Source organism: Gordionus sp. m RMFG-2023, chromosome 2, assembly GCF_954871325.1.
Source record: "Gordionus sp. m RMFG-2023 chromosome 2, tfGorSpeb1-WG-v2, whole genome shotgun sequence".
Lineage (NCBI taxonomy): Eukaryota > Metazoa > Nematomorpha > Gordioida > Chordodea > Parachordodidae > Gordionus > Gordionus sp. m RMFG-2023.
The window spans coordinates 9017837-9038254 of NC_088776.1; the positions used below are offsets into that span (position 1 = coordinate 9017837).

Genomic DNA, 20418 nt, shown 5'->3' on the forward strand with positions numbered 1-20418 from the left:
TTTATTCGAAAAAAATAAATAAATATATTTATATTTAATATTAAATTGAAATTGAAATTAGTTTTTTATGTTATTGACAAATTGTTCCAAAATTTAAATAATGTGTTAAGGAGGAAAAGATGCATTATGCCGAAATAATTCTATTTTATTCATTATCGGCTTTATACCATATCATAACGGTGGTCGGGATAGCAGGTGAATAATTTTTTAAATCGATTAGATTATAATTAAAATAGGGAATTTATTAAATTTAAACCTTTTTTTATTTCTTATTAACTAGACAATTAATTCTATTAGTAATTTATATTTTATAAAAAAAATTATGAATTAATATTAATATTTCAATAATGCAACTGTATTGTAACTCTCCTTTCCCTCGTGGTATTAAAAGGACTCTATTTTAATTACTAGTCATTTCGCTGCTACTCACTAAAGAAGTGGGGGGGGGGGCATTATCAACATTAAATATTAATTTTAATTCACACCCAAAATATTTTTTATACTATGAACTGTTCTGTTTTTTATTTTATTTTTTTAAATGCTTTCGTGTTGGATTTATAAAAAATCATGGTGACAGTGACATAATTAGCATTGGCTAAGGACCAACATTTTTGTTTGATTTCCATAAATTTCAATAACCTGAAATTTTAAAAGCAATCAAGTTCCTTTGAAAAAATTAAAAATGGTTTTAATGACCAAGCCCGCCAGGTTCAGTTCTTGTTACTTGCAAGTTTTCTTTTGTATTCGAAACGTTCTTCGAAAACCCAAAATGTTTTTATGAGAACCCGGAAAATTCTGGAACCTTCTGGAGAGCATATTTCAGGCCCGTGATTAATTTTCAGGGATTCTTGGAATTCCGAATGAATTTATCTTTCAAATTATTTTAATCATTTTTCCAAAAAAATATGAATATTTTTATTTTGAGTATTTAAGTATTATAAACAATTTTTTCATGAGGAGTGCTGATAATTTTTCTAAGTTTTTTGATTTCATATTTTTATTAAGCCATCTAATTAATTAACGAGGAGAAAGGTAAATTATTAAATATGGGAAAAGGCTTAATTAGGTGAAATGAAATTGAAACAAATTTTTTAAAAAGGATATTTGCCTGATTTTAAAGGTCCGGGATTAAAATTAATTAGGTGAGAACAATTTTCACAAAGTTATGTCCCTCCAGGTAAAATAACCCGCCCAGCTTTTAAGTGTTTGTTTTGCCAAAAATTAATATTAAAAAAATATATATATTTAAAGTACAGTTTAACACATTTCCCAGCGTAACATTTTGATAAATAAGTTAGTTTTCTTGATTATTTATAAGTAAAATATATATTTTTTTTTACCTTATTTTATATTTATAGGTTGGTAGGAAGTCATTTAAAAACTGTAAGAAGACGAAACAGCTTATTGTTACTCTCCCATATGTATTGTAATTGTTATCCACTAAAAGAGTTTGTTAAGCGGCTCGATTAGGACCTATTTTTAAAAACGTCTAAGTCAATATTTTAGCAAAAAAAAATGTGCCTAAGTTTCGAGATTTTGCTACTAGTTGTCCAAACCTTTTTACTATCTAAGAGTAAAATCTTCAGGCTTGCCTATGGATAAAATAAAATGTTGAGAATCTGCTCAAATCGAGCCGTTTAACAACACTACCCATAAATATAGTAGTATTAATTAGTATATTCTCTATAGAAAATTTATTTTGTATCGTCCTAAAACTACAGAAGGAAGGAAAGGAAAACAATTCAAATAAAACAATTTTTGTATAAAGTTTTATTTACGAAAAAAATTTTTTTTTTGTCAAGCTTTAACAAAGATTAAAAAAAAGAGATAATGATAAAAATAAGAGTTTTTTATTTTATTTAAACAAACTTTTATAATTAATAAAATATGAAATTAAAACACTATAAATAAAAAGATTAATAAAATCTACCCTATATACATAAATATCATAAAGCTTATATTTTGAATTACGAAAAAAATGATCATGTACTATATTGAAAATTAATTGCAACACGAATATTTATAAGAAATAATTTAAATCAATACAAAATACAAGAATGTAAAGTATCGGGATAAATATATAAGTGAGATCTCTCCCAAGTGACATTCTCCAATGATAGATTGCTTAAATTATTTTTAAAATATAATTTTTTAAAAAAAAATTAATTAGAGCCTGATTTCTAAGAAATTGGCTCTCCAAATTTTATAAGATAATTGATTTTATAAAAGGGTTTTTTGCTTTATATAAATTAAATTAAAATATGGATGAATTGTTTAACATTTCCAAAAAAATGCTCTTTTATAAGTTTACCAACTCATATCATCTATCTTTCACGTTTACCACATTTGAATATCATTTAAACTGCCCATCTTAAAAAGTTAGCTTTGGCTGACCCTTTTTTAAAATAGTTATTCCCACACATTGTTTTAAAAAAATTTTTTAACACGCCAGACCCTGGCTTAAGAAAAAAAAATATGTATCCATCCGCCGATTAAAAATTTGTTACCACCTTTCATCCAATGTTTAAAAATAATTTGATTGGCTCTTTATTATTAATATTATTATTTTTTTAATTAAACATAAAATATGCAAAAATAATATTTATTAATAAACCCATATGCCGGCTCGTTGTTTTAAAAAATATTTTTCACCCGCATCGCTTAAAAATAAAATTTTATTTGAACCCGCCTTGTTGAAGTCCATGATTAGAATGGCAAACTTTTTATAAACCTTCCTTCCAATTTTTCTTTTGTCGCTAAGAGCAGGGAATATGTCTATTTACCCCCTTACCCTCCTACAATTACATGACGATTTTGCTCAATAATGTCCCTACAATGGTCAGGGTCACAAGAACTTAATTATTGAATGCAGAGATCATCAAAAATGATTCATATATAATCTTATTATCCTTTTTTTAAAAAAATTATTTGAATATATGGACTTTTTCTTAACAATTTCTTTAAAAAATTAGGTAAGAAATTTTTTTGGGGAAAAAAATGTTTTTTACTTTTTTTATCCTTCTTTATTTTCTTTTATTCATTTACTAAATTTTCTAAATTCAATATCCTAAAAATGTATGCCCCCCCCCCCAACCCCCTCATTTTCTATTGTAGATTTTGTATTTCATATTTAAAATATTAAAAATATCAAAAAATAATAATAAGTTAATTAACCTATAACATCAATGTTTTGTATTTTACGTTAATTTAAATTTTTAATTTATGAATAAATATACAAATACTATTTATTTATACACTAAAACTATGTGTATGTATTTACAGTAATGTAATAATAATTGCTTGCTAAACATAATTATAAAGAACAGGAAACAGCTGGAATTTATTTTATTAGAGTGGAAAGTGGATTAAATAAATTATGTATATAGATATATTAAGATCAACTTTACATTTTCGATTAATGTGGTTTACATTCTTTAATAAACACTAAATGTGTCCCCTTACAAGCTACTCGATTCCCTCTTCGAAGGTGTCTTTCAATAACTTTTAGAGGTCCAGTCCATTTAATATCGGGTTTATATTTATTTTTACCCGACTCGTATTAATTCTTTATCAAGAAAGAAAGACGACATGAATTTGCCTAATTATCATCTCCAAAAACATTTTCGAAAATTCGACCTAGCCCATAAAAATATCTGTTTTTAAGCGAATGTTTGAAAAAACCATAGGGTTTATTATATAAATAATAATCAAAATGAATTTTATCGAGTATAATATACAATATACTTGCTTACTTAAGCAAATTGATGTAAAAATATTTCTCACCTTTTCTCTTGAATTTTTTTTTACCAAATTTATTAACATGTTAGTGAAATTTTCTAACTCTAAATCAATATTTCAAATAAAACCCTTATTATTTTGGGATAAATTATTGGTTGAAATTATTTTATAAAGGATAGTAATATATTTTCACAAAAACTGTTTTTAAATTTCTAATTAAATATTAATATTATTAATTTATATGTAAAGAATTAAATTTGATATTTTTTTAATATGATTTTTTTTATATTATTTATTTAATTAATAAAATATTTTTAAATAACAATTAAAAATGAATTTACTTTTATTACGAATAATACCAATAAACATATTTATTCATTTTGATTCGTATCTTGTTATATACAATAAGTATAAAGAGTCATTGGCGTATGCAGCGGGAGGGGGTGGGGGGGGGGGGCGGGGCAGGGGGACAAATCCTCCCCCCCCCCAGCCAAAACATGCAGATGCCGGTTATATTTTTCAAAAATATTATTGTTTATATTAATTTATATTTGTTAATATTTATTCGTATCTCATATTAAATATATATTTAATTACATTTAATCACATTTATCTACTAAGTTATTTTATAAGTTAATTTCGATTTCAAGTTTTCCGGCGTAATATTTACTTATTATTTTCAAATTTTTAGTGGCGTAATATTTGTCTAGCATTTTCAAATTTCTAGCCAAATAATAATTATTTCTGAAACTTCTTGTCCAACAGGGAAAAAGAAATTGCAACCTTGTCCAACGAGATAGAGTCTCTGCCATCAAGCAGTAACCGCTTTTAAGGAGTTAGAAGAGCCAATTATTTGCTATTACTGAAATATCACAATGGCCTGAAAGAAATATTTCCTCAGAAGCAAGAAAATTATTGGATTCAATGCTTATTCCAAATTTTATTTCTCATTAGAATGTATTATTTAATTATACAACTATTTTAAGTATTACTTTTCAAAAACATGACATTGACTTGATTAAGAAGATGAGAATAGCGGAGAGCATTTTATCAGAATTCAAGGAAATTAAGGCTAATGTTGATGAAGAATTTGATATTTTATATTTTATTGTTGAATCAAAAGCAGAGCTATAAGTGTTTAATATTTGTCTCCCTCGACTTGTAGCAAGGCAAGCTCATGTTAAAACATTAATATAGGATCAGTAGAAGAGTATATATCTTAAATATAGATACATTTATAACCAATAAATGAATTTTTAATTCATGATGCAGCACTTACTAATCTGCAAATATTACTTCCACAAAAGTCTTCCCAACCTTTTTCAGATGGTGGAAAAAAAAATATTTGTTAGATTTTTATTATGAAGATGTTAAAGTATCTTATGATGCCTTACTAGCTGAATAACTATGTTTATAAGATTAACTATAGTTGATATAGTCCCAAAAAATGCTATGAATGCTCTGCATTATTTCAAACCCATTTTAGATTAAATTCCCAATGTATTAAAAGGGTTTAAAAAACTCTTCCCATTAGTAAACTAATTAGAGAACATTCTCCTTTTTAAGAAGAATAACAGATGCCTGCAGAAGTACCATTTGCAGGGCACGGTCGGTATTTTTTTAAAGATTATTTACAGTCCGGCCTGGGTTTTTTTTTAAAAATTTTCAGGCCTGGCCCAGCTTTTTTAAAAATAAATTATATTTATTTTTTGATTTTTATAGCTAATAATAACGATTTCAAATATAGGCTGTTTTAAAAAATACAGCCAGGATTGGGTGTTTTTTAAAAATAATTCAGGCTCGGCTTGGGTTTTTTTTTTAAATTTTCGGGCCCGGCCCTGGTATATTTTAAAAAATTAAAATACTGTCCGGCCCGGGGGCCGGGCCTGCAGGTCTCTGAAAAACATACCAAGAAGTACAACATCTGAAAGTAGATTGAAAGGTTTGGATGTGAATATTCATAGGCATTCGACGACAAGCAAGGATGAGATAATTGAAAAATTAGCTCAATCACAACGAAGATTGAATTTTACATTGTAAATATATAACATACAAAATACAATTATTCCTAAAAAACTTTTGTGTAAAGGCTCAAAAAATTCAAATTTCTATTTTGGGTCATTTAATTGATTCTTTACATATAATTTTAATTTAAAATTGTGTATTAGAAATAGTTATTAGTCCTAATAAATTTATGCTTGATATTTTTAAAAAACAATAATATTTCTTAACAAATTTTATTATCCCCCCCCCAGACCAAATTCCTGCGTACGCGCCTTTAAAGAGTATATAAGGCTTGATTACGTGTATAACAATGTAACCCGTTAATGAAGTTGCTAAGGGGATTAAAAATTTTAAAGGATAAAACTTAGAAAAATAATATTATAAGATCTCCTGGGACCTCCAGACAACTACAAATAAATTCAGGTAATATCTGAAGATTTTTTTTGAGGAAACTATTACGTATATTTTGTTTTAAATCGAAACCTTACCATGTTTTAAAAATAATTATATATAATTTTATGAACTACAATTCGATTATCTCACACCCGCTGATCTTTTAGAAACGAGATACAAATATTTTTATTTTAATGATTATATTTTAATTATCCCATAATGTAAAATAAAAATAATGGGCTTGAAGATTTAGATCTCCACATTTAGTCTTTTACTTTTCCTTCTTCTTAGCACTTAGCATTTTGTCATCATTTTTAAAATTTTATAGTATACCATTCAGTTTTTAACTAATAACTTTCTATAAAATTCTTTATAATAAAACAAAGAGTCTAAATTTATAGCAAACGAGTCCCCCTTCCCCTAAAAAAATACTCCATTTTCCTCCGACAATATCGATAATGGTACATATCTTAAATTTATAAGGCTGGGGACATGGGTAAACCAAAAACCAATTAAATGTAAAAACAAATCTAAAACTTTCTTAAAAGAACCTAAAAGAAAAATTAATAAAAAGAAAGTACACTTTAAAAAAAAATAAAAGAAGAATAAGAAAATAATTATAAAAATAAATTTTTTAAAAAATTAAGTTCTGGGGCTGTGCCCTGGTTTAACTTAATTCTGATACTTAATTGCTTTATAGCTTAAGCTAAACAGCTTTTGAACCGGCAAACCGTTGTTTTAACTATATTTAATAGTATTGAAATACAGATAAATAATTATATTTTACTTAATCTATTAATAAAAGGTTTAGATCTTTATATTTTTATATAATTGTATTCCAAATAATTAGAAATAGATAATTATTCCGCTAGATGACATATAGAAATCTCCAATTTTGCAATTATATTTTGCCCGTTATTATGTTAAGGTCAGAAATTTGTGGCCAGATATGGGGTAAGGTTAATATATATTTAAAAAATATTATTGATAATTAACTAAACAACAATCCAAACTAAAACTACTAAAATCATTATCCACGGTGAAATGAATAATATATATTACTTCTAAAGCATTAATATAAATATGATATTAGTTTTGTAAAAAAAATAAAGAAAGAAAGGAAGAAAGAAAAAAAAACCATTATGGATTATAAAAATTGATTTAAAAATCAGTTAACGTCCCAAATAGCTAGAATCAAAATTTTATGATTTTATATTAACTTTCTATCACTTTATAAATAAAATTTATCATAAGAATTATAACTTTTCAACATCAAATTACGAATGTTAAAATATATATATAAATTCAATTAAAGTTGTTATACGCCATGACGACTATATATGCCATACTTGAATAGACAAATTAAGATATAACATAAAAGATAAAAATTTTAACATTTTTATTATTCAATATATTTTATTATTTCAAAAATAAAACTTGCTTACTAAAGTTTGCCACACAATTTTATAACCGTCCACTAGTATTGTGTTGATTGATACAATAATAGTAAATTTAATTATTTTTTTTTAAAAAAAAGCCTATAATTTTAATTATGTTTAATTTGATTTAAAAGGATGAAATTTTTTTGTATTAGTAGCTTGTAATCAAATCAATCTAAAAATTTATTACCAAAGAAGGAAGATGTATATATATATATATATATTTAAAAAAATATACATTATTGACTTGAAAAAGAATAAAAAATATTATAGTCAAGGAAGAGAAAAATTCGGAAAGCTATTACTCTAAATTATGATACGTGATATGACCATCGGCGTAGATTAGCTTTCAGAAAATATTTTAATCAACGTGACAAATCGAGTTCTGTTTAGATGAAGATGACAAATTTCAAATAAACGGCTTTTGTAAAAGTCTGATAAAATAAATTTGAACGTGATAGTCTCCATTCCTTGATATTCCAGAATCATTGAATTTAGTTTAATTTTAAAAGGTATAATATACCAAATTGTAATTAAGAATATATAAAAACCATTTTTACCTAGCATTTGCAGTTTAGTCAAACCCCTTAAATAATATAAAATCCAATATAGCTGCAATATAATCATAATCACAAATATTTAAATAAAGTAAGTTTAAATGAAAGTATAACACAATTTATTTTTTTTAAATTCTAAAATTCATAATTTTCCTTCCTCTTATTTACATATAAAAATACGGCTCTTATTCGATTGATATATTTACAAATATATAAATTATTCGAAGAATCGAATATAAATAATTCGTTATTCGATTTATTATTTGTTTTTGAATTAGGTCTACATATGGCAATGTAATACATGTCAGTTTTACTAAAAAAAAATTGAAAAATTGTCATGAAATTTTAAAATAATATAACGATAAATTGTTACTAGTGTAGTTAATCGGCTCAATTTGAGCTGATTTTTAAAAACGGCTAACTCAATATTTTATCCAAAAGAAAATAACGTAAGCCTGAAAATTTTGTTCATAACAAAGGTTTGGACATCTATTAGCGAAATCTGAAGGATTTGGCAATATTTTTCTTGCAAAAATCCGGAGTTGGCCGTTTTTTAAAAATTTAGCTCAAATCGAGCCATTTAACAACACTAATTCTCACAAGAATTAAAATATAGTTTATGAATATAAAATAAATGCTATAAATTATCTGAAATTCATAGGGTAGGTTACTCTAAACATGATGAAACACATTTCCGATAAAATTAGATTTCTAAAATTAAAAAAAAAAGACACTCAAAAATCTAAAATAAAAGAATAACACATTGACGGAAAGAACATTTACACTAAACCTCCAACATCTTTCTCCACTTAAATTCTATCTACACATTTGAATTATATTAATATTTTTTAATCCACCTTTATCATCTGGTCAGATGTTCTAATATTAGATGGTTCTTTGTTTCTGCTCTTTATCATATAATTCTCGCACATAATTTCCCTCTATTTTGACATTATAACCGACTCTTTTATCAACTAAATGATAATTTATATTTTATACATTTACATAATATAAAAGGTGACCCTTATAAAAAAAAATATTTTTTTAAAGGGAATATTGCATAGGCAATTAATCCTTTTCGAAATTAAGCGATTATTTATTGATTTTTTTTCTCCTTCTCCAGTGACACCTATTTCCTTAATTAAGAAATAAGTAGTGTTGTAATAATATACCCTCTTTAATCCTATTTATACCTTTTTATTACTATAATAAATTCAAAAAAAAATAATAATTTCAGTGCTTCTTCTATAATAATGCATACAAGATGGCGGGATTATTTGATAAAATATTGACGATAGAATCAATGGCACATATAATAATATCTAACCTGAAGATTTATTCATTTAAATGCCTATCAATACAAATCAGCTGGTGTCAAGCCATCTTGGTTTCGTTATATAAACTATTTTCATTAAAATTTTATGAAAACTTCTACCTTTTTTTAAAAAAAAATTTCATTTATAATAAAAAAAAATTATTAAGGGAAACCAAAATCGCGTATCACCAGCTGATTTATATTAAAACAGGCATGAAGTCGGGCTTAAATTTTTAAATATGATATCTATCATTCCATTTTGTGAAATAAATTGATGCATTTTAAAATTCTTGCAAGAAACATGGCGCCAATATTATTTGTATTATTTTTTTACAATCAAAAAAAAAATATTAAAATTTATTTAAATACAAATAATTTTTATTTCAGGTCGGGTCTTTCTGGACAAATAAAATAGTCTTGGTTAAGATAGGCCGGACAAATTTTTTTAAAAAGTATTTCGGGTCGGGCGGGGCTTATAAAATTAAGGCCTGATGCAGATCAATACTTCCTAGTCCTACTATAGCGAAAATAAATATTAACATTTCTGTATAGCGAGTCGTTTACATTTATTTGATATATATTTTTATAATTTTTATATATAATCCGATATTTATTATTTTATTATACTATATATTATGTGAGTGTAATATATACTATAATAAATATACCATATTTTATAATGAGATTATAGCTAAAATTGCTTTGTAAAATAAAATATTAACTAATTTTTTTTTTTTAAATAGTCAATTTTATTTTGGTATTATAAATTTTGTCAAAGATATTAAAACATTTTTTAAAAAAATTTAAACCAACGCTTTTCATTGATGTATTTTATTAACTTGCTGAAAATTATAAATATTATTTTTAAAATATATTTTTTAAAAATAAATGGATTTGTGGGATAGAAAAGAGAAAACTAAGATATGTTATCATATAAATTTAAAGGCATGGATTAGTGATACAGCTAAGGGTTATATATGTATCTGCCGATTTCGGCTAATCAACTTTGAATAAAGGAGAAATAACTTGAGACTCAATGTCTAGCGGAATTTCGTCGGCACACACTATTAGATTGAGCCGAATAGCCATTTTTAACCACTACTTATATTTAAGACCCAGACTACTGTACAAACCAGGGGGAGCGGGAAATCTCCTTCACCCTTTATCTTTAGGTGGATACTGCAGTAGACCTAGACTATAAGGAAAAGAAGATAGTAGTCTCTAAAAGTCGTATGTATAGATGTCGCTTATGAGTAAAAAGCAAAGCAACGTCCAAGAAACGAGTGGATAACAGGCATAGTTTTAACCAGTGAAAAACTGACTGTAAATAGACAAAGATGTTTTAGCCATGCGAAAAGAAAAAAGTGACGAATTATGTGGGATACAACTAGTAAAAATATAGAGGAAGGCCGAAATTAAAAGGGTAACATCTATTGGTAATCGATATTAAAGTTTAGTTTGGTTAATAAAAGGAATGATTTGGATAGAAGTGGGTGGAGTAAGATTTCTATAAAAGTTTATATTTTGTTATGTCCAAAATAGATATAAATTAAAAGAATATAAATCTTAAAAAAACATTAAAAATGAAAGTTGAAATCATTTTCAAAAATACTGATTCGTCAGATTTGGGCATTATAAAAATCCAAACCAAAAACCATGGTTCATGGATACTACAATAATTATAAGAACAAATATATTAAGGACAAATTTCTGATTCACCCGTCATTTTTGGGTGAAATATTTTTTCCAATAAGAAATATATATTATTGTTGTGCTAAAATAAGCATGGAAAGGGAGTTATTATGTATCCTATGTTCTTGGGGGAAGGGCAAGCCCCGTAGGTCCATCATGCAAAAAATCCCCTCTAATATATGCTTTTTTTCTCTTTAAATCGTCTTGTAAGACTTTACAACCAAGACCCTAAAAACATTTGTGGAAACGACATGCGAAAATCAAAGCCTTTATATTCATTGTCCATTGAATACAAGTATCATCATCACCTCGGCTATATATGGGCGTCCCAACAAATACACTTACAGTAGCATGATGTTACAACAAGGTAATTTGGATGGGGAAAAGATGGATCCGGATAAAATTTGTAAATCCTCCGCATTCAATCTGAGCGCCATAGTTAAACCCAAATCGAAAATATGCCTCTCGCCATATTCTATGCAAGTTCGTTACAATTACATTTTGGAACATATGACATAGATTCATTTACTTAATTTTTAGATGGTTGTTTTTTTTCAAAATTAATTGCACTTCATATATTTATAATTATATATATTTTTTCAAATCTCTTAAAATTTCCCTCTCTCCATAATCCCAATTTATTCCTTCTCACAAATTCTTCCTATTTTTTTTAGAAAGTGGTGGATGTTTGCCAAGATAAACCAGAATGTCAAGTATTTGCTAGCAACAAGGTGTTTAAGGATCCTTGCCCTAACGTTTTAAAATACTTACAAGTCTCTTACAAATGCCAACCTAGTTATGTTATATTATAATATATATAATATATTTTATATAAATATCTTTTAGTATTCAAGAATCTAATGTAAACTTTTATGTTTTAATCTTTGAGATCAATATTATAATCCAAATTTTTTGTTTTAAATATTGAAATTTTTTAATTGTAGGTGAATTTGTTAACAAAGTAACTTGCGAAAATGAAGAACTCAACATCGAATGCGATAAAAATCAAAAAATCATCATATTCTTGGCTTCCTATGGTATACAAAACGGAGGTAACTTGATGTGTTCCAAATTGCTGACCGATAAACACTTTAGTAATATATATTTATTTTAAAAAATTCTTAATCCACATTTAAATTTGGCAAAAAAAAATATGGTAAAGATACAAAATTGGAGATTTATTTTACATTAAGTCATCAATCTCGTTTTAAAATTCCTCAAAGAATATATTTTTAATAGCGCCTTATTAAAAAGCTAATTGTTTAATCGTTTCTAGATTTGTCATAATTATTAGTTTACATAAGTTTAATCGATTTTTTTTACTATAAAATCAATATTTTAATTTTAATAGTAAAAAAATACTTCCTTGAAGTGTTAATTTTTATATTTTAAGATTGCGAAGCCAATAGTTCGACAGAAATCCTAATTTCACAATGTTACGGGCACAGGTTCTGTAAGGTTATGATCGACGATAAAACATTCGGCAATCCTTGTTCTGGGATCGCAAAATCGTATAAAAAATACATCCACGTAGTATATTCTTGCGGTAAATCTCTTTCGAATTTATATTTTGCATTTCATTTGATTTTGATAATTATAGGAGGGAAGGGAAGTAGACAAAAGAGATGTGTTTTTATTCCTTAAAATTATCTTGATGAAAGTATTAATATAATACTTTTATTAAACCCAAAACGTATTTTAGGTAGTTAATATTTATATAATTCATAAATTTGAGAGTGTGACACAATTGTAATGTATTAAAATAGCGTATTTGAGTCTTATATTTTATCTTAGCTACCATAAAAAGTTTGCAATTTTTATGAAGATAAATTTAATTAATCGAGTAACTTAACGAAAAAAGTTAAATTATCAAACCTGTCAGAAAGGTTGCGCTATACTTTCAACCATTCACCTTTTAATATTATTTTTAGTAAGTTTCTTGATAACTAGTGGTTTTAAGAATTTATTTTATACTTTTTAAATCAAATAACTTTAGATATAGTAATTCTTCTGAGAATCAACAATGAATGAGACATATTTAAATAGTGGAATAAAAAGATCTATTAATATATTTTTTTTTATATTACAAACTTATAGTTCATAAAAAGATACTCATGGAAAATTACATATATAAACAGTCGTCAATAGCAGCTAACACTACACAATTCAAGGATAATATGATCCTCTCGAACATTTCTAGATTATACAGTTAAATATACAAAATAAAATATATTTTTTAAAATTTTATATCTCGATTTAAAGGGAATCTTTAAAGTTGGAAATATAATGAGTGAAAAGGCTAGAATTATATTTATTAATTAATATAAATTAATGGAATCACTGAAGGGGAGGAAAAAAAATATTCTCATACTATACTCGGATTTTTTTTAATCTGGGTTCTTGGTCCAGCCCTTAAATTTTTTGCTAGGATCATAAAATAATTTACTGACTTGGCCCTCAAATATTTTTTTAAGAAGAAAAAAATATATAAATTTGCCCTTTCAGACTCGATCCATAAAAATATATTGCACAACTTTTCCGGCCTTCATACAAATAAGCGATTTATATATCAAATAATGTATTTTGACCGTCATATTTTGCGTTAAAAAACTTTAAAATTGTTTTTTGTCACATTTAAATTTTAAAGAAATGCCATTTAAATTTAATCAACTAAGCATTTTTTTTTTAGAAAATCACAATGCTAAATTTTAAGCACTATTATGCATATTATATATTAAATTCATTAATCTTTGTTAAAATTTTATGGCAAAAATAGACACAACAATCGCGTTTAGCAAATCCTACAAATTTAACAAGACCAAAGATTTCTTCATGATCAACCTCTTCGGATCCTATTTGTTAGCTAAAAGTAATATATTTAACAATCAATTTTGACAGTATTTACATAAACTTATGAAGTTAACTATTTTTTTCGGCAAAATATATATTTATAGTCAATATTATTACAATCGATATATATATATATGTACACTTCAAAAACATATAGTAATATAAAAATCTTATTATAAACACGGCAAATTATTTTTTTGTTGGGTTCCCAAAATGGAGCCATAGTTATATTTTAATTTATCAATTCGCTTTTTTTGCCGTAGAACGAGAAATTCTCTTGGTTCACTGGTAAATGTCTTGATTTTTGAGCAAAGGAATCCCTTTGCTGATAAATATTTTTTTATTTTTTGTTTCGGCTGTTATTTAAAATGACTCAAATGTCATAACCAAATTTATAGGAAATTTGTTAGATAGGAATTTAAGACATATTAGAATATCCATTTTTAGGCGATATCGGATTTGTCAAATATATGATACTTCTTCAACAAATGATTCTGCAATTTTATTACTAATTAATACTTTTTTAAAAAATTAAAAATTCGAAATTTTTGCCTGAACCAGCACTTATAGAATACCCACTCTATAAATTTCAGACAATTTTATGAGATATTATACATATTGACCAAGAGAATATATGTATTGTCTGATTTTTCACATTGCGGGTAATAGCTTTCATTCTATTTTTGTTTGAACAAGGAAAATTGAAACTTGTTAATAAAGTAAAATTTCTATATATATAATAAGAGTGTTAAAAAAACATGCAGTTCTTACTATTTTTTAAAATTATTTTAAAAATGAAAAAAAAAACAATTATTGATAAAGGCAACAAGGACAAATTTTTATTGTATTTTTCTCTGGGCCTTTGTCTGGGACTCTTTCTCTTGCTCATATACTTACTAACCCGCGTTTTCGACCAAAAACTTTTCCCTCTTTACGTCCTTTTTAAGGTGTGTTGTGGTTGTTGTTCCAAAGGCTCCTCCAAAAATTCCAAAACATATCAAAAGGCCTCTAAATCGATTTCCTTCAACGTATTCAAAAATGGCGGCAAAAAATCTTTCAGCAATTCTAGTGAGACTTCCGATAAATCTAGGCTCAAACAAGCTACGATTACCAAAAAATATACCAACATAAGCAACCTTAGGTACAACCCAAGGGGTGAAGACTCTTCCGCCATTCGTTACAATAAATTCGACCACAATTACGATAGTTTTAACAAGTTTAAACCCTTTTTCCACCCTGAAAATTTTGACGCAGCTTTATCCTCCACTAGCGAATTTTAATAGGGGTGACAAAAAATAATGATATTCGAATGAACAATTTTCTTCCGATAAATCCAACATTGTATAAACTGTTTTTTTTTTAAAAAAAAAAGTCAATAATGAGCACTTATTCACTCAAAAGAGTTTGAACATATAAGAGTAATTTTTAAAACCACGACGACACATCATTATTCACAATAACAAACGATTCAGCAGAGCAAGATTTACATACACAGGAAAATATTATCAAAAAAAAATAGTTATATGATGAATAGTTATAATGAATGAAGACGATTTTTGAATTAGAGAAATATATATATACACTTTTGCAATATGTTGTAAAATAAGCTATAATCTGTATTCTGTATATATAACACAAATAAAAAAAATATCAAATAATAGATTAATGAAATGTGTTTAATGATAAAGTACATATTAAAAACACAATTAATCAAGATTATTCGAAAAATTATTAAGGAAGATACAAATCAACTTATAAATATATAAAGTTTGCCAAGGGACAAAGAAAAGGCCAAGAAATATTTATTTTTATTTTCACTTCATTTCTCCCTATTTTATATTTGTCATGTCAAATATCACTCACTAGTAGACAAGATAATTGACAACCCTATTTACATGGAAACCTTACCACCCCTGATAGATAAGTGTTCAGTGTTGGGCAGTAACTAACCCTACTTTCTTTAGGGACCTCTAAAATGGTGGCGAGTGAGGGTATGACAGATCATCATGATCGGAGGGGGTAGTGAGGTTATTTTGATTTGAATTTCAATTTTGATAAATGGTAAAATGGGGATTAGGGGCAATATCCTCGTTGCTTTAGCAGAGTGTAGAGCCCAAGGGCCTTTTTGAGATGAGGGTACCTCTATTAGTAATATATCAAAAATAAAAAATAAATAGAAGGAAATATATAGGCGATCGATTAATTTATATATCGGCAAGAATTTCTTGAATAATTATATGAATTGTCGTGTTCTATTTGTGAATAAGGAGATATAAGTAACGTCAAGTGAATAATTCCTAAACAGCATTAATGATTTTCTTTAAGAAATAAAATTAGCTTGTTTAAGTATAATAAAAAAGAAGAATTTGATATTGGATATGATATGCATAAGTCATCAGTTTGAAGATTTAGATAATTCTTTCCAATACTGGCAAAAATAATAATTTAAGATTGGTGATATTATATGACAAATATTTTTTTAAAATTATCAAATTAATACTTTTGTTACATTTTTGAGCAACAAAAATATTGACAATTTTAAGCTAATCTTATAGTCAGCGATAATTGCTTATTTATTTCGTAGCAAGGGAAAAATATTTACCCAACCTATATGTAAGAAAATAATAATCATTGCCCTAGTCAGGCCTCATGCTTGGTGTTCAGTATAATAGCGTAATTAAATGAGGGTAACTTTTACGAGAGAGAGAGACGAATACTAATTTTAGAATTGGGTTTGAGCCAAAACATACATGCTCAATAAACAATTGAGAAGGAAGGGATGGTATTAACTCAGTGGCGTTACTAGCCTTTACAATTTCAGAGAACTCAAAAAAACGTTTTCTTAAAGGCTCTTCAAATTTTTGAGGGGGCTCGAGCCCCTGCGCGCCTCCCCTCCCAGTGACGCTACTATCTCGACTACGGTTTATATTCCAGTTCTAATGGTATTGGGATGAGAGGGCCAGGTTTCGGAGTAGTCTTAGTCATAGGCAAACAATTATAAATATATAAACAAAAAAATTTCAGAGACCAGCTTCCTAGGGCTATGAGGCCCCAATAAGGTCACCCGGACTGTTAATGACGATTTGTGGTTCAAAGTTATTTGATGAATTACATGCATAAGATATTGTGTTAACTTACACAATAGTTTTAACAAGATTCATTTATCATAGATGATCCGTGTTTTATGGCCATCAGAGACTTATAATATATCAAGATAAATGATTAGCGAAAAAATAGAAGCCATGATAATGTGCAATATTTTGCATATTGTAAAAGGAAGATCATAAATTCTAATTTTTTTTTTTTTCTCTTTAGCTTTCACCTTTTCTGGTGGTAAGCTCCTTCAACATCCTCTCCACTTTATGTTATTCGTACAATCTCTTTTATCTATTTTATACTTCTTTATATTGGCTCTAACTTTATGGCCCCATTGAAGTTTTGGCCTTCCTCTTTACGTTTGCCCATCACTTCCAATCTTGTGTGCCCATACCACCTAAGTCTGTTTACCATTAACTTAGTCTTAATGGGCACTACCTTTAAACTATTTAGTATTCTTGTACTGCGCACCTTATCCTTTCTTGTTACCCCAGCAATCATCCTCAGCATTCTCATCTCCATAGTTTGTAGACTTCTCTCGTCTGATTCTTTGGTTGGCCATGTTTCCGAACTATATAGAATAGTTGGTTGTACTATGGAACTGTAAATTTTTCCCTTTAATTTGATAGCGCGTAAAAATTGTGCATTTGCATTTTGCCTTACCTTTTTAAAAATAAAAAAACGTAGCGCATCCGTTGTTTAATAAGTTGCCTTTTTACTAGTATCGCTGATTCAAAATGGCCGCATATATAGTAAACGAGTTTTGTTCAAGCGTTGCACGCAACCCTATTACAAAGCCAATATTTATAAATATGGAGCGTTATGATGATAACGTTATAATAAAATTTGAAAAACAGATGTTGCGATGCGTTGACAAAAAATATGCGATACGATTAAAAATAATAGAGAATTCAGTAAAAAGGTATATTATGATTTTTCTTAAATTATTAAATAATTATCTCTTATTTAGCTTTATCTTAAATTAGTTTTTAAATGAATCAGCTGAAATAACACTAAGTTAAATAACGCAAAGCTTGAAGATAGCGCATTTACTATAAATGCAGCATAATAAGTAATAAAAAAAGAATTATATTATCGTCTGCATATTATTCCCTTAATTTCTAAATATTCCATTTTATTTTTTTTTACATTTTAAATCATAATAAATTTAATTTACATATAATTAAACAACTAGGAAGGGTTTTTTTTAGTACTCTCATCCTTATTAATTCTTTTCTCGGTAACAAAGTTTTTTCGACATTTATAAGGAAGAAAACTGAGAACGGGAGGCAGATCAACGTGCAAAATTAATGAATAGGCAAACAAATTTGCGTTTCTATAAATAGCTTTTAAATCTATGAATTTGACAAATTAGCAAGATATATGATTTGAAATGCATTATTTGTTTTTGCAACTCAGCGTGCCCATTATAAGTTCTATACTTCCTTTTTTTATATATATATTTCTTTCATCTTCCCTTTTCTCCTTTTACAATAAACAAAGGCAAACTATCATCTTTTAATTGATCGATATTTTTGCTTTAGCATCGCCTTAATGATAAGTCTATTATTCACAATTTATCCGCCAAAATAGTCAGCTAATATTTTTTTTTAGATCTATTTAAAATATTCAATTAGGGGAGACTGGGGTACATTGAGGACAGGGGAACGTTAAGTCACTCCAATTATAATTTGAGCTTTAGAAGACTGGAAATTTGAGCCTAACATAGATAATTACGTCATACATGATTGGCTAAAAAAGATTTAAATATTTACTATTTTAATTTTTACAGAAGATGTATTTTGGAATTTATCGTTTATCGTTTATATTTATAAATAGAGATTCAAAAATCTTAGGAAAGTTTAAACCCTATTTTTCAATCTGACAAACTTTCAGAATTAAAAAAAAAAAATTAATATGATTTTGGATGATATTTATAAAGTTAGTGGACTCGGTCATAGTTGGTCATAGTATAGAGTGGGCATGCTATTTTAGCTTATTTTATCATTTACTAGTGATGGATGGGCACACGGAAGTTGTGCTAAATAATTTGATAATTTTTAAATTTCCTAATTTTGCTAAAAAAAATTTATATAGTTATTGGTTAGGAATTACAATATTATTAATAAAATCAAATGTGTTATAGTCTCTAGTCTTACTGGATTCCTGATTTAAAATTTTTAAATTAATTTAGACCTACATTCCATAATTGTCCCAACTATCACAAATGTGTGTCCCAGCGTATACAGAGTCTGTCATGGTTAGGACAAAAAAAAATTTTTTTAATCCAATTTTTTAAATAAATATAGTCTTTATAAATTATATATTAATTATTTCAAATAGCCTATACTTTTGAGATTCAGAAGATGTTTATTCAGATTAGTCTATTAATATTAAAATTATTAAGGTTTGAGCTAAAAATATCCCAACCATCCCCTCTCCCCTATTATTACTCTCTACTATGATCGCTTAGGGTGGTTCAAAAATTCTCTAGAAATTTTAGAGGTAATTATTGACTATATCATAGAAAGTAACAAAAGGAAATCGCTACATAATTAATAATCAGACATCCTTATGCGAAGCCAAGGCGTTCTTTATATGTGCCGCCATCTAACAAGCATATACTATTTTTTTTAACAATAGTAGCTTTTTATTTTAAATGAGTCAAATGCTAAGCGAAAAAAAGAGGACATTTATAATTTCCCTTTTAATTATATTAAATATATTTCTGTTGCTTAAACTCCAAACTCCTATTTTATACTTAAATATAAATAATAAATTGGGATAGATAGAATATATTCAGAGACTTCATTTTCAGCAATATGGTCTGATTGCATTGAAAAGTTTATCTAATATTGAAATGAGTTTATAAAAATCTAACCACTTCTATTCAATAGAAAAATCACTAATATATTGTCTTCCGCCCTTTATTTTTCTTATTTTCTCATTTCAATCGCAATTCGAAAAAAAAACAAATCTTGTATTTTTATATTCTATTTGTAGTTCATATTCATTTTAATAGGATATAATTTGATATGGTAAAAAAAAAATAACATTAAAACATTAAAGAGTACGTCTAAACTCAACAAATACACCAATTTATGATTAAGAAATGATTTGATGATCGATTATGACTTACGAGATGGGATCTAGCCGCTCACCGCTTCCATAAAGAAGGAATAAATTATTAACCCAAAATTATAGAGTATACGTCATGGCTCTTCGGATGTGTTCAACATCGATTCCAAAAGGCTTCAACATTCACGCATTTGATATTATGAGTAGATATTATATTGAAGGATATTCATAATTTTAGTCTCCACAGGCCATGTGG

The 20418-nt window shown here is 26.8% G+C and overlaps 1 protein-coding gene across 1 annotated transcript; it reads left to right on the forward strand.

Annotated features, from left to right (window-relative positions):
* On the forward strand, positions 1 to 15268 carry LOC135924054 (protein eva-1 homolog C-like). The gene is made up of 8 exons (XM_065459102.1): positions 1 to 195; positions 11350 to 11621; positions 11813 to 11933; positions 12083 to 12232; positions 12532 to 12684; positions 13236 to 13346; positions 13915 to 14007; positions 14811 to 15268. The coding sequence occupies exons 1-8, from the start codon at positions 120 to 122 to the stop codon at positions 15266 to 15268; spliced, it is 1434 nt and encodes a 477-aa protein (XP_065315174.1). The 5' UTR covers positions 1 to 119.
* Positions 15269 to 20418: the final 5150 nt, after the last annotated feature.